The sequence below is a fragment of the Lytechinus pictus genome, chromosome 14 (genome assembly GCF_037042905.1).
Source record: "Lytechinus pictus isolate F3 Inbred chromosome 14, Lp3.0, whole genome shotgun sequence".
NCBI classification, from domain to species: domain Eukaryota; kingdom Metazoa; phylum Echinodermata; class Echinoidea; order Temnopleuroida; family Toxopneustidae; genus Lytechinus; species Lytechinus pictus.
The window spans coordinates 9,695,678-9,710,135 of NC_087258.1; the positions used below are offsets into that span (position 1 = coordinate 9,695,678).

A 14,458-nucleotide genomic window follows, 5' to 3' on the forward strand; every position below is an offset into this window, starting at 1 on the left:
TAACTTAATTATTGCAATGTGAATGCTTGAGTAGTGAATTAGTATGTTATCATTCAAGTGGGCCTGTATTACAAGACTACACTGCCCGGAATGTTGCATTATGGGTTATGAATCTGGTCAGCTTTGAGTAGTTGAGGACTGTAGGTAGTGCTATACAGGGCTGCTGGTTTGCATTTGCTTTAAATGTTTTGTTTGTGCTCTTACAGAAGAAGCAGCCGAGATCGTGATCCTTGGTGAAGAGATCATTGAGCTCCAGCAGGGCCAGCCTTTCACCATCGAGGTGGAGGTAAGGACAGCCGATGGCGAGGTCGTCGACTGCGAGCAGAACCGTCGGCTGAGGGTATCAGCAGGCTTCAAGCACTACGTCCCGAACCAGGGAATGCCGCTCTTTGATCTCATAGAAGAGATGGAAGAAATACCCATCCCAACGCCATAGTAAGACTCCTTCTTTTGTAGTTCCGGGTTCGGGGGGGGGGGGGATGTAATAGTTGTGACTCTCATCTTGTAATCAGAGGTTCCTGTGTCCAAATCCCACTATGGCCTAGCATTTTTTGGCAAGGCATTAATCTACACTATTTTCTACTCTCCACCCAAGGTGGTGGGTACCCAGGAGGATGCCTAAAGTAACTTTGGTATGCCTAACCCAAATTTGTCCAACTTCACCTATGATAATGCTCATCATGATTTTATGAAAATGTTAAGGTCTAAATTGTTTCTTTCTTTATTTCTACCTCTCTTTATCCCCCTCATGAAGTGGTTACGAGGTTGTAGCTTACCCCCTCACGGACTACGACAATCTAAAAGAGAAGTTATCAGAATCTTTCTTAAAGCCTTCAACTGCTGCCACGGATGCGCTGACTGTGGTAACGGATGCCATGACTGCAGATAATGTCAGTGTAACGTTGGAAGAGGACGGGGAAGGAGAGGCAGAGCTGGGGCCAGAGGTTGCGCCAAGCACTGAGATACCGCCTAGTACAGGTATGCATCATTCTGGGATGTAGTCCGGGGGGCCAATTCATAAGGCTGTTCATAAGTTAAGAGCGACTTTAAGAACGACTGGTGATCCTTTCTTACGCGCTAAACCATCGCCTATGGTGTATACCATTTACCAAAAGAAAGGATCACCAGTCGTTCTTAAAGTCGTTCTTATCTTTTGAACAGCTTTATGAAACACCCACCAGGGATGTATTCCAGGGCTCTGTCTTACAAAGGGATGCAATTGATCGGATCAACCACAACTATGGAAAGCCAGTGCTGACAACATCTAGAATGCTTGTTTGTTAAAAAAGTTGTTTGTTAAAAAAAAAATTCTACATACCATGTATATCCATACATTCATCATTTATATTGGCAACTGAGTGCTCCTCTTTGTTTACAAAAAGACATTGTGTAATTTTCATGAAAAGAAAAATTATGACATTGATGGATATCCATACAGTTGAGGTTGATCAGATCGATCACAACTCTTTGTAAGACCGGAGCCAGGCCACAATTTACTGGCCTTGGCCTATGCACAAGTCACATGTTCAAAGTCTATGGGAGAAGATTTTTTCCAGAGGCCTTGTGACTGAGAATGACCGGCCTTAAAATCAGGGTACTAATGGATAATTCGTTTTTCATTCTCGATCATCGCAGAGCAAAAACGGAAATCAACCTCATGGTTTGGTCTCTGAAAACACATAAACGAAATCACAACGAGAAAAACCTGTTGTGATTTCGTTTTTGGAGATCAAAAACAGAAGAATGAAATCAGAAATACTTTTGGGCTCTTTCTGATACCTCATTCTATACTTGTGTTTGTTATATATCAAAAACGAAATCAGAACACGCTTTCTATATACCCCTTGATTCTGTTTGGAAAAACGCAGACAGCGAAAACGAAATCGGGTACTCGCTTTCCACTTCTTGCTCTCTGATTTTGTCTTTCGCACAGCCAACAGCCATATCGAAATACGTTATACACACGTGCACGCAGTACAGTGCATGCATGATACGACCACGTGCAACAAAAATTCACGTTAACATGGCTTTTTCCAGCGTTTTCGGACCTTCACAGACAGTGGCGTAGCTAGGATTTTTTTCCCGGGGGGGCACTGGGGGGTCCTTGCTTTTTCAGGGGGGGCACCGGCCATTTTTCCGGTGTGTGTGTGTATGTGTCACAAGGGCGGATCCGACTTTCGCCAATAGGGGACGGGGCCCGAAATTATCTTCACCTATATCAGTCACTTCTTAGTTTTATTCTTATAAAACAACGTAAACATAAAATAATCTCATAAGCCTTACAAAAAGTGCGAGCGCGAAGCGCGAGCGATTTTTTATTTTATTTTTACTTTCATGTATTTTTTCCTGAAAATTTAATTTTCTGGGCAATGTTATGTGTGATCCTGAACAAGATTCGTATGTAACTAGATGGTTACTGCGAACGCCAAGCGCGAACAGAAATTTTTATCAACTGATCTAGCATAATCGAAAAGGGACCTGTTAAGGACTGCTTACCGTTACCCACTAAGACAGTATATATTCCAATAATGCGAGCGCAAAGCGCGAGCAAATTTTTTGACATTCCGACCTAAAAAATGGTCTTTCTAAGCACTTTTTGTATTAATAAATGGGATAGGTATGTAACTAAATAATTGATGCGAGCGCGAAGCGCGAGAGGAAGAAAATTGAGATTTTAGACCTAAAAGCGGGACACTCTATTCATATTTTGTAAATCATAAATAGGATATAGTCAATTGGGTATCATTAATAATGCGATTGTGAAGCGTGAGCAGACGATTATTGATATTCTGATGTGAAACTGGATAATACATTTTAAATAAAGAACATGCAGGCTATCGCGCATGTTTTAGATTTAGACCTAGAATCTGGGCATTCTGAATACATTTGTTTAATGGAACATTATGGAATACAATATGAACGTGGCAAATCAAACAATGTGACCACGCAGCGTGAGCTTAAAATGCTGATATGTAGACCATAAAACGGACCGATTTACAGAGCACTTAAATTTGTAAATGAAAAAAAAAATAATGAAAGCTCGAGTGTCCGAGCTAAAATATGTTTTGCATATTGACTTCAAAACTTGCTCCATATCAGCCTATTGAGCAAGATATGAATCTCATCGAACAGGCAATTCTGGCGCGAAGCGCCAGCAAAAATTTTATATAGTAACATGAAAAGATTTTTTTTTATTGCAAGTCTTCCCCTTACATTATTTCATTCACTCGTCTTCCTCCTCTTATTTTCCTCTTCTTTTTTTTCTTCTGTCTTTCTTCTTCTTTTCCGTTTTTCTTTTCTTCTTTCTCCCTTTTTTTTTTTTTTTTTTTTTTTTTTTTTTTGCTCAGCCAATTTTTTCTGGGGGGGGGGGGGCACCTGGGGGAGGGGGGGGGTACACCAAGGTGCCCCCCCCCCAGAAAAAAAATGGCTGAGCAATTTCGTTTTTGGAGATCAAAAACAGAAGAATGAAATCAGAAATACTTTTGGGCTCTTTCTGATTTCTCATTCTATACTTGTGTTTGCTTTGTATCAAAAACAAAATCAGAACACGCTTTCCCCTCCGTGATTCTGTTTGGAAAAACGCAGACAGCGAAAACGAAATCGGAAGCTCGCTTTCCACTTCCTGCTCTGTGAACAGTGGCGTAGCTACGGGGGGGGGGGGGGGGGGGGGGGGGGGGCCTGGGGGGCACGTGCCCCCCCCCCCCCCCCAGGTGCCCCCCAGAAAAAATTGGCTGAGCAAAAAAAAAAAAAAAAAAAAAAAAAGGGAGAAAGAAGAAAATAAAAACGGAAGAAAAGGAAAAGAAGAAGAAAGACAGAAGAAAAAAAAGAAGAGGAAAATAAGAGGAGGAAGACGAGTGAATGAAATAATGTGAGGGGAAGACTTGCAATTAAAAAAAAAATCTTTTCATGTTACTATATAAAATTTTTGCTGGCGCTTCGCGCCAGAATTGCCTGTTCGATGAGATTCATATCTTGCTCAATAGGCTGATATGGAGCAAGTTTTGAAGTCAATATGCAAAACATATTTTAGCTCGGACATCGAGCTTTCATTATTTTTTTTTTCATTTTTTTTGCTCAGCCAATTTTTTCTGGGGGGGACCTGGGGGGGCACGTGCCCCCCAGGCCCCCCCCCCCCGTAGCTACACCACTGTTCACAGAGCAGGAAGTGGAAAGCGAGCTTCCGATTTCGTTTTCGCTGTCTGTGTTTTTCCAAACAGAATCACGGAGGGGAAAGCGTGTTCTGATTTTGTTTTTGATATATAACAAACACAAGTATAGAATGAGAAATCAGAAAGAGCCCAAAAGTATTTCTGATTTCATTCTTCTGTTTTTGATCTCCAAAAACGAAATTGCTCAGCCAATTTTTTCTGGGGGGGGGGGCACCTTGGTGTACCCCCCCCCCAGGTGCCCCCCCCCCCCCAGAAAAAATTGGCTGAGCAAAAAAAAAAAAAAAAAAAAAAACAGGGAGAAAGAAGAAAAGAAAAATGGAAAAGAAGAAAAGAAAAAGGAAAAGAAGAAGAAAGACAGAAGAAAAAAAAGGAAGAGGAAAATAAGAGGAGGAAGACGAGTGAATGAAATAATGTGAGGGGAAGACTTGCAATTAAAAAAAAAATCTTTTCATGTTACTATATAAAATTTTTGCTGGCGCTTCGCGCCAGAATTGCCTGTTCGATGAGATTCATATCTTGCTCAATAGGCTGATATGGAGCAAGTTTTGAAGTCAATATGCAAAACATATTTTAGCTCGGACATCGAGCTTTCATTATTTTTTTTTTCATTTACAAATTTAAGTGCTCTGTAAATCGGTCCGTTTTATGGTCTACATATCAGCATTTTAAGCTCACGCTGCGTGGTCACATTGTTTGATTTGCCAAGTTCATATTGTATTCCATAATGTTCCATTAAATAAATGTATTCAGAATGCCCAGATTCTAGGTCTAAATCTAAAACATGCGCGATAGCCTGCATGTTCTTTATTTAAAATGTATTCCAGTTTCACATCAAAATATCAATAATCGTCTGCTCACGCTTCACAATCGCATTATTAATGATACCCTATTGACTATATTCCATTTATGATTTACAAAATAAGAATAGAGTGTCCCGCTTTTAGGTCTAAAATCTCAATTTTCTTCCTCTCGCGCTTCGCGCCCGCATCAATTATTTAGTTACATACCTATCCCATTTATTAATACAAAAAGTGCTTAGAAAGACCATTTTTTAGGTCGTAATGTCAAAAAATTTGCTCGCGCTTCGCGCTCGCATTATTGGAATATATACCGTCTTCGTGGGTAACTGTAAGCAGTCCTTAACAGGTCCCTTTTCGATAATGCTAGATCAGTTGATAAAAATTTCTGTTCGCGCTTGGCGTTCGCAGTAACCATCTAGTTACATACGAATCTTGTTCAGGATCACACATAACATTGCCCAGAAAATTAAATTTTCAGGAAAAAATACATGAAAGTAAAAATTTTAAAAAAAAATCGCTCGCGCTTCGCGCTCGCTCTTTTTATAAGGCTTATGAGATTATTTCACGTTTACGTTGTTTTATAAGAATAAAACTAAGAAGTGACTGATATAGGTGAAGATAATTTCGGGCCCTGTCCCCTATTGGCGAAAGTCGGATCCGCCCTTGTGACACATACACACACACACCGGAAAAATGGCCGGTGCCCTCCCTGAAAAAGCAAGGACCCCCCAGTGCAGAGATGCCAACCGTTACGGATTCGCCGTATTTGTTCCGATTTTATTCCTCCAATTACGGTGTTACGGCAACAATAAAAAGGTTACGGAAAAAACAACTACAATACATGTGTATTGTGTATTGCTTTGCTGTGCATGTGTATATATGCGTGTATTGTGTATTGTGCATGTGTATGCGTGTATTGTGTATACATGTATCGTGCATGCAGCGTGTGTGTGGCCAACGGTAAACCAACGGGAGTTTCTCTACTATAATTTATAAACGCGCGCACTGCCTACTACGTTCATTGAGTTATGCTTTTATCAAGGCTTTCTGATTAGAATTATCGATATCCTGGCCAATCAATGCGAGCGACAAGTTCCGAACGCACGCACATAGACAAGCACAAATCAGCGGCACGAATCGCGGTATAATAGCGACTGGTAAATACGACTGTAAAGATGATGACGTCATCTAAGATGGCAACTTACGATGACCAACGAAGGAATCGAGGATGACTAAGTTTTGATCATCATTTGAAAGGAATTAGCGGTAACTGCGGTCTAAGGTACGATGTTTCTGAATTTTATATATTTTCTCGTAAGTTTGGATGTAATTATTTTTTCATAATGTGGCATTTGATGTACCAAAAACGATCCGAAAATCGGGTTTCCGTCGAATGTTAGATCTAACGTTACTGCTGCATGCTGATACGGAACTCAGGGAGCTCCGGCCCGAAAAGCGGGCCGGAGCTCCTTGGGTTACGTACGTATCAGCTAGCCCAGAGCTCCCTGGGTTAGCTGATACGTTGTCTTAATGTACGGGCCAACAACTCTTCAGTCTATGTATTGGTGAGTGGAGCCAACGCGGTTCAGCTGAACAACCAAAATACAGAGACTGAAGCTTTTGGTCTAGCGTTCTATGAGAAACACACAACTAACTACCGTCAGTTTTTCAAACCTAATTGACTTCAAAGTCATCGATCACAACAATGTAAGAAGCCACTTGGTCCTCCCCTAAATTTGAGGTGGGGGCAGACCCCCCCCCCCTCCTAATTTTTTTTTTTTTTTTTTTTTTTTTTTTCTTGTCCAATTTTTGTCTCACCTGCATAGCAGAGTGAGACTATAGGCGCCGCTTTTCCGACGGCGGCGGCGTCAACACCAAATCTTAACCTGAGGTTAAGTTTTTGAAATGACAGCATAACTTAGAAAGTATATGGACCTAGTTCATGAAACTTGGCCATAAGGTTAATCAAGTATTACTGAACATCCTGCCTGAGTTTCACGTCACATGACCATGGTCAATGGTCATTTAGGGTCAATGAACTTAGACCATGTTGGGGGAATCAACATCAAAATCTTAACCTAAGGTTAAGTTTTTGAAATGTCATCACAACTTTTTTAAGTTTTTGAAATGACAGCATAACTTAGAAAATATATGGACCTAGTTCATGAAACTTATACATAAGGTTAATCAAGTATCACTGAACATCCTGCATGAGTTTCACGTCACATGACCAAGGTCAATGGTCATTTAGGGTCAATGAACTTTGGCCGAATTGGGGGTATCTGTAGATTTACCATCATAACTTTAAAAGTTTATGGATCTTTCTCTTGAAACTTGGACATAAGAGTAATCAAGTATCACTGAACATCCTGTGCGAGTTTCAGGTCACATGATCAAGGTCAAAGGTCATGTAAGGTCAATGAACTTTGGCCACGTTGAGGGTATTTGTTGAATTACCATCATATCTCTATAAGTGTATGGGTCTAGTTCATAAAACGTGGAAATAAGAGTAACCAAGTATCACTGAACATCTTGTGCGAGTTATAGTAGTTTTCAAAATCAGCACTGCTGCTATATTGAATCGCGTGATGCAGGTGAGACGGCCAGAGGCATTCCACTTGTTTACCTGTGACATGTGTCCATCCCAAAATTAAAGGTGGACCCCCCTAAATTTTTTTTTCTTGGACACTGTCCCGGCCCGCGATGAGTTTCAGTATTTTTGGAGGACACCTAGTGGCATCCCTGTATAAACGATGCTACTTCGCGGGATGTTCCTGAGAAACTCCCATTTGTTCCTGACAAATATGGTAAATATTCCTGACAACCATCCCTTTAGGTTGGCATCTCTGCCAGTGCCCCCCCGGGAAAAAAAATCCTAGCTACGCCACTGTCTGTGAAGGTCCGAAAACGCTGGAAAAAGCCATGTTAACGTGAATTTTTGTTGCACGTGGTCGTATCATGCATGCACTGTACTGCGTGCACGTGTGTATAACGTATTTCGATATGGCTGTTGGCTGTGCGAAAGACAAAATCAGAGAGCAAGAAGTGGAAAGCGAGTACCCGATTTCGTTTTTCGCTGTCTGCGTTTTTCCAAACAGAATCACGGGGTAGAAAGCGTGTTTTGATTTTGTTTTTGATATATAACAAACACAAGTATAGAATGAGGTATCAGAAAGAGCCCAAAAGTATTTCTGATTTCATTCTTCTGTTTTTGATCTCCAAAAACGAAATCACAACAGGTTTTTCTCGTTGTGATTTCGTTTATGTGTTTCCAGAGACCAAACCATGAGGTTGATTTCCGTTTTTGCTCTGCGATGATCGAGAATGAAAAACGAATTATCCATTAGTACCCTGATTCCTTAAAGGAGAATGAAACTCTTGGAGCAAGTTAGCTTTTGTGAAAGCAGAAAAATCAAAGAATAAGATCAACAAAACTTTGAGTAAAATAGGACTAGCAATAAAAGAGTTATGAGCATTTGAATGTCGAGATCACTAATGCTATGGAGATTCTCCCATTGGCAATGCGACCAAGATCTGTGATGTCACACACGTACAACTCTCCCATTTGGACACTGAAAATATACCCCAAAACATCTCTTTTTGCTCATTCTAATCATATGACAAACGATTCATCAATGATATAATGTTGTGAAACCTCTGTACTTGTCATCTCATAAAGAGAACACCTCACCTTGTGATAGACTCTATAAAAGTGAGAATATAAGTAATATAAGTACTAAAGTAATGAGGGAGTTGTACGTGTGTGATATCACAGATCTTGGTCGCATTGCCGTTGGGAGGATCTACATGGCACTAGTGATCTCAATATTCGAATGCTCATAACTTTCTTATTATTCATTCAATCTTCCTCAAACTTTCAACAATATGTTTCTTTGATTTTTCTCTTTGATATGGATTCAGCTGGTTTCAAGGGTTTCATTCTCCTTTAACTACATCCCTTGCATCATCTTAAATAGCTTCGATACATATCTTCAGGCTGTACATTATGTGTATGGGTCTTTCCACAAAGTTGGGGCAGAACTTCAGTTATGCTGACATATCAGCATAACTAATACATAACAAATGTGAAGTATAATAATTATACTATACATTTGCTGTTTGTTGGCTTTATATTTGGATTGAGACCATACAGTTTACTGGAAATTTTGTGCCATTTAGACTTGATATTAATGAAATTATAAAGTTATTGAGCAAAACAGTTTTTACCGCTTTTACATGCACGCAGTTTCGTAGTAGCTTTGAAATAATTACATTTTGGCCTAATTGCAATGATGGACACCAATAACATGGGTACACTTTGTAAAATTCTTTTTAAAATAAGAACGTATAGGAAATCTGAGGTATTTAGAGCTACCTCAGCTGACAAGTAAATTTGCATATTATATCAAATTTTTGTCAACCTGAGTTAATACCATAATTTTATTTTTTTGTTACCAAATGTGAAAAAAAATATAGAAATACTACTTGTGACAAATTTATGCTATTGCACAGTAAGACTTATCAAAGATATAGAGATCATATTTGGTAATAAGATAATATAAATTCTGTATTTTTTTTCACCAGCTGCTGAAACGACGATAGCCCCTAGCGAGATGACAGGAGAAGAGATCTCGGAGTCACCCCTCCCTCCCCCTGTCGATCATAGGGTAGTGGAAAAAGGAAAAGCAGAATTCTTGGTAAGGTCAATGCTTTGGTATTTGTGCTCCCAAATTTATGAAGTGCCAAGTGTTGTTCATTTTGTAAAACGTACATTATATGAGTCCATGTGTTGGATTTCAGATGGGATCTTTTGCCATTTTTTCCCCATTTAATAATACTAACCAAGAATTTGCTGAATAGCCCAACAAGAAGTACAGTAATTTTATATGGAGCATATGTTGTTACACAAGTTACACAACAAAAGTGTTGTATACTTATATATTCATAAAGCATATTGATGCTGGGGGGGGGGGGGGGTCAAAGCGTAAACAAAGTTAAGTGTTCAGTAGAGTATAAGAGGTCTGCCATAACACTTTAGGATGGAATGGATTCATATGAATTCAATATCAGTCCATCAGGTTCATATAGAAAGCATACTCAAATAGAGTTTCAGAAAATTGTTGAAAATTATTTTATTGAATCATTATTACAATTGCAGAAAGTATTGGATTAGATATGAGTTATATCTGTAATTTTTTCCTTATTTTATTCCGTATTCATTAATTTGAATTCAAATTGAACATGCTTCTTTGTATCTACTCTCCCATGTTCATTACATTCTCATTTACCCCAATCACCATGACAACACCACATACAAACAATTGACCAATCAGGACCTGTATTTTCCTGGTGTTTCCCCGTCCTATCTACCGTTTGTTCTGGCCGAGTTCGACAAGGGTCGAAAGAAGAGCAAATCTGTTAACAAGATGGCGGCATCTGAAAAGGAGAGAGAAACTCCTACAGGTAGATCTGACACCTCTTATCAAGCCCTTTTTTCCAAGTTTAGCTTCGAAACGTTCATAGCAGCATAGTTCCTGCAGTTGTGTTCACACATCCTTTTGTTTTCAAACTTCCTTTCGTGTTCTTCCATCGTTGCTATAGCAGTTCAGTTCAGAATTTGCATGTTTGCTGCTCTTAAATTGAATTCAACATTCACTTATTAGAATTTATCTTATACATGTGTCTAATGTACAGTCATGATTTCTTTTAGCTTTATGTTCTACAGATATTACCCTGTATACACATAGAGCAATTCGAGTTTCAGTCTGTTTAAAAGGAATTATGTTCTCTTTTTTTTTCTTCATTTAAAAACTGAGTTGAAAATTTATCCAAATTATTCCATTCCTTTCCTCTGCCAATAATTTGTTCTGTTTGTTTATTCATGCATACTGATTTGCATTTATGTTTCCTTTTTTAGTGCATGTTGAATTTTCCCTTTATTCCAAACAAACTTGCCAGTATGTAGTACATTCCAGAGAACTGCCATACTTTTAGCTGAAAACCCTCATTTATGATATTTGAGTGATTCTTTATTTTTCATATTTTAGAATTATTTACCCACTTTCGATTTATTGCCTGTATTTTTTTTTATTTGTTTACTGCTTTTTAAACACATATAATTGATGTGAGATAGAGAGATTGTATTATTTTATCACATATAATTGCTATTTGCAGTGAATACTCGTAATCATAGATTTAGTCAATATATATTCAAGGACATTCATTCAAGTAAAATCATCTTTACATTGCATGAAATAATGCTTATATGCTAATGTTATATTTTAGGAAGCACTGTTTCACCATTGCTAGGTCAGATTTGTGAACTGGTTGTTGTCCTTCGCAGAAATAAATTCACATGTCAGCTCTTCAAAGTCAGTGTCTGCTTTACTATTTTTTTCATTGTTAAAGTATTTCCTGTGTCTCAAGTCAAAAGCCAATTTAAGTGTAGAAAATGCTTTGATTTAGCACTGCTTACAACATAGTCTCTACAAAATCCCTATCACAAATAATCTGCATGCTTTGTAAATATTAAAGAAAAATTATGTATTTGTACAGTTTGAAAATGCATGGCAGCGGCGATTGAGCCATGTACATGTACAAGGCATAGTTCAGTTAATTTGCATCACATTTTGACAAAAATGTTTTTATGCAAACAGGTTCATTACTATATTAAGTTAATAATGTAATGAATAAAATGGTGAATCATATTAAGCAATGAAAGGCAAGACTTGAAAGTTCCATTATTAGACGATCCATCTTGTGTTCTTTTGAACAAAGGTTGAAACAAAGTCATTACATTACCTTAGACCTGTTTATATTAAGGCATTAATCTTAAAGACTACTTCCTTTGGAGAGGATGTAAAGCCATAGATTCTCTGATTGAGCATTCATAGCATTCAAGTAATATCGAAAAATTCATTTTTTTAAGGTACTTGGGCTTGTGTTTTCATATGAAAAAAAAAATGGCTGAATCCAGGCTTCGTGAAAAGCACCAGAAATACATGTAATAGAACTGCATCTTTGGGGATCAGCCAATTCTGCCATTCCATCATACCTGAAACCCTAGATGTGTGCATGTGAATTTTGGTATTATTGACTACTGAATTTTCTTTGACTCTCGTAAGAAGTTTAGGGACCATCTAGCTCCTGTATTTCCTGCCTTCTCTCCAAATCTAGGTGATGATGGTGAAGTGACGACTCTACCATTCCAATATTTTACACCTCCATTGCTTACACTTACATATTCTAATTCACATTCTTTACACCCACAGGGCAAGGATTATGTTTCACTCCCTCGGTGCTTATTCTCATCGTTTTTGATGCCCTTAGGAAATAGCGAAGCCTTCTCCTCCATTAAATTATCAACGACTCTCCATTTCAGACATGTATTCTTGAGAAGCCGAGAAACAAGTAGCAGTATATACTCCTAAAGAAGCAGTGCGTATCTTAACACTTTCAGGATGTACTGAAGTGTTCTACTATCGTTTGCTGTCAACCATTCTCCGGCCATTCTTGAGAAACTAAGATACAGATAGTGCTAATACCCAGTGTATCTCACACCTGTAGCATAAGCATGTAGTATGTAAAGCCTCCTTATCCACTTGGCCATCAGTCATTTTGAAATAAAGACATTATTTTCAAGAAAATCCAGAGACAACTAGTAGTTTACACTTATAGTTCTAATAATCGGTGTATTCTAAAATCTTCAAGATTAAGTGTTCTATTCAACCATCCACCATTGATGCTTAAACACCTACAGTGCTAGTAACCAGTGTATTTTAACACGTTTAGTATGTTGGGCTGCCTTCTGCTCAGTTCGGACATCAACAATGTTCTAATTCTTGAAGCCTTTAACCACTCCCACAGTGCTAATAATCAAGTGTATTTTAACACCTTTAGGATGTAGTTCTGCCTCCCGCTCCATTCGGCTATCAACCCTTTTCCATCCTCGACATCACCCTTGAGGAAGAAGCCCAGAAGAAGGCCAAGAACTCCAAAACGGCCGGTCTAGCGAACCAGCTTAGAATCGGGGCCAAACTCAACAAGAGTATAGGTGACCATTGAAAGCTTTATCAAAAGCCACAGTCATACTTGCGAAACCGACTTCAGACCGATCAAAGCTATTACGTCCCTTCCAATGGCAAACCATTGGTCGGTTTGGAGTCGGTTTTGTTGGTGTGATTGTAGCAGACCCTTGCACGTCATCTAACAAACTGAAGTCTGTTTATGAGTCATACTATGGCTTAATTAATTGCCCTCGTCACACCATCAATGGCAAATAAGACCGAGGGCCTCCTAATTCAAATCCTGGCAATCGATTGTACAATCGATGTGTATTTTTGATCGCATGTAATAATCAATGCAATCAGTCATAAAAAAATCTTTCTGCGATCGATTGCTAAACTTTGTTTTACATGGCCCAGGTGCCTGTATCACAAAGCCTAATGATTAATCATACAATTGATTTGTATGCGTGATTGCAAGTAATAATTATTGAAATCAAACATAAATTCAGCCCTACAATCAAGTGCTAAGGTCTGTGCCATATAAACTCTTGATTTTTTATTTACTGTACATGTATGTATATATATTTCTTGCCTTTGTAATTTATTTATCTGCTATTCTGTCGATTTGATGGTGTGACGAGGTTATAATGCTATCTCTGGGCCCCGTCTTACAAAGAGTTATGATTGATCCAATCAATCGTAACTCTGGAAATCCATCGGTGTCATAATTTTTTCTACAGGAAATAAGCGAAATGTCTGTTGTAAACAAAGGAGAACACACCGAACTGTCAAGAAATCAATGAATTTATGGATATACATTCATATCTAGAAAAATATTTTGAGCAAACATGCATTTTATATGTTGACTTTGCTGGCTTTCCATAGTTGCAATTGATCGGATCAATCGCAAGTCTTTGTAAGACAGGCCCCTGGTGTATGGGCTAATTAACATAGATTATTCTTATTTCAGTCTATCACTCATATTTTGGTGTGCATTTTAAGAACTTATGTGTGAGGGTTTTGGGGAACATGAATAACATCTGACAATTTACTTGGTAGTTGGGCAAGTTGAATGTTATCTAACTGGTACTGGATGAGCATTTCATGACGAGTCTTGATATGATTTTCACTGATCAAGAATTTCAGTAGCTTTTAATATTGGTGCATTGAAATCACTGACGAGTTATTTGATAAAACAAGGCCGAGTAAAACTGATAGAATAATTGATTTTCATTTTATTTCTCTTTCATTTTAAAGCTACGTGCAATAATGAATAAAATCAATCATACGAAACCATATCAAGGATGTGGGATGTGTATTGCATGGCCCAGACCTGTAGGGTAGAGGTGTTATTAATTGAGGGAGGATAAAACCATTCATTTTATAAACTCTCTCTTCAAATTAGTCAAAATAGCAACAACAAAAAATGAATAATCGATTCACTTGATTTCTCCCTTTTTGTGCTTCTTGATTTTGTTGTGAC

The 14,458-nt window shown here is 38.4% G+C and overlaps 1 protein-coding gene across 3 annotated transcripts in view; it reads left to right on the forward strand.

The window, feature by feature from the left end:
- LOC129276673 (MORN repeat-containing protein 1-like) overlaps positions 1 to 14,458 on the forward strand; it is a 40,588-nt gene that overhangs the window by 16,854 nt on the left and 9,276 nt on the right. For all 3 annotated transcript variants that reach the window (XM_064109805.1, XM_064109806.1, XM_064109807.1), the window contains exons 7-10: positions 207 to 435; positions 755 to 978; positions 9,554 to 9,666; positions 12,869 to 13,022. In XM_064109805.1, the coding sequence (XP_063965875.1) occupies positions 207 to 435; positions 755 to 978; positions 9,554 to 9,666; positions 12,869 to 13,022 (720 nt within the window). The remainder of the gene's footprint in view (positions 1 to 206; positions 436 to 754; positions 979 to 9,553; positions 9,667 to 12,868; positions 13,023 to 14,458) is intronic.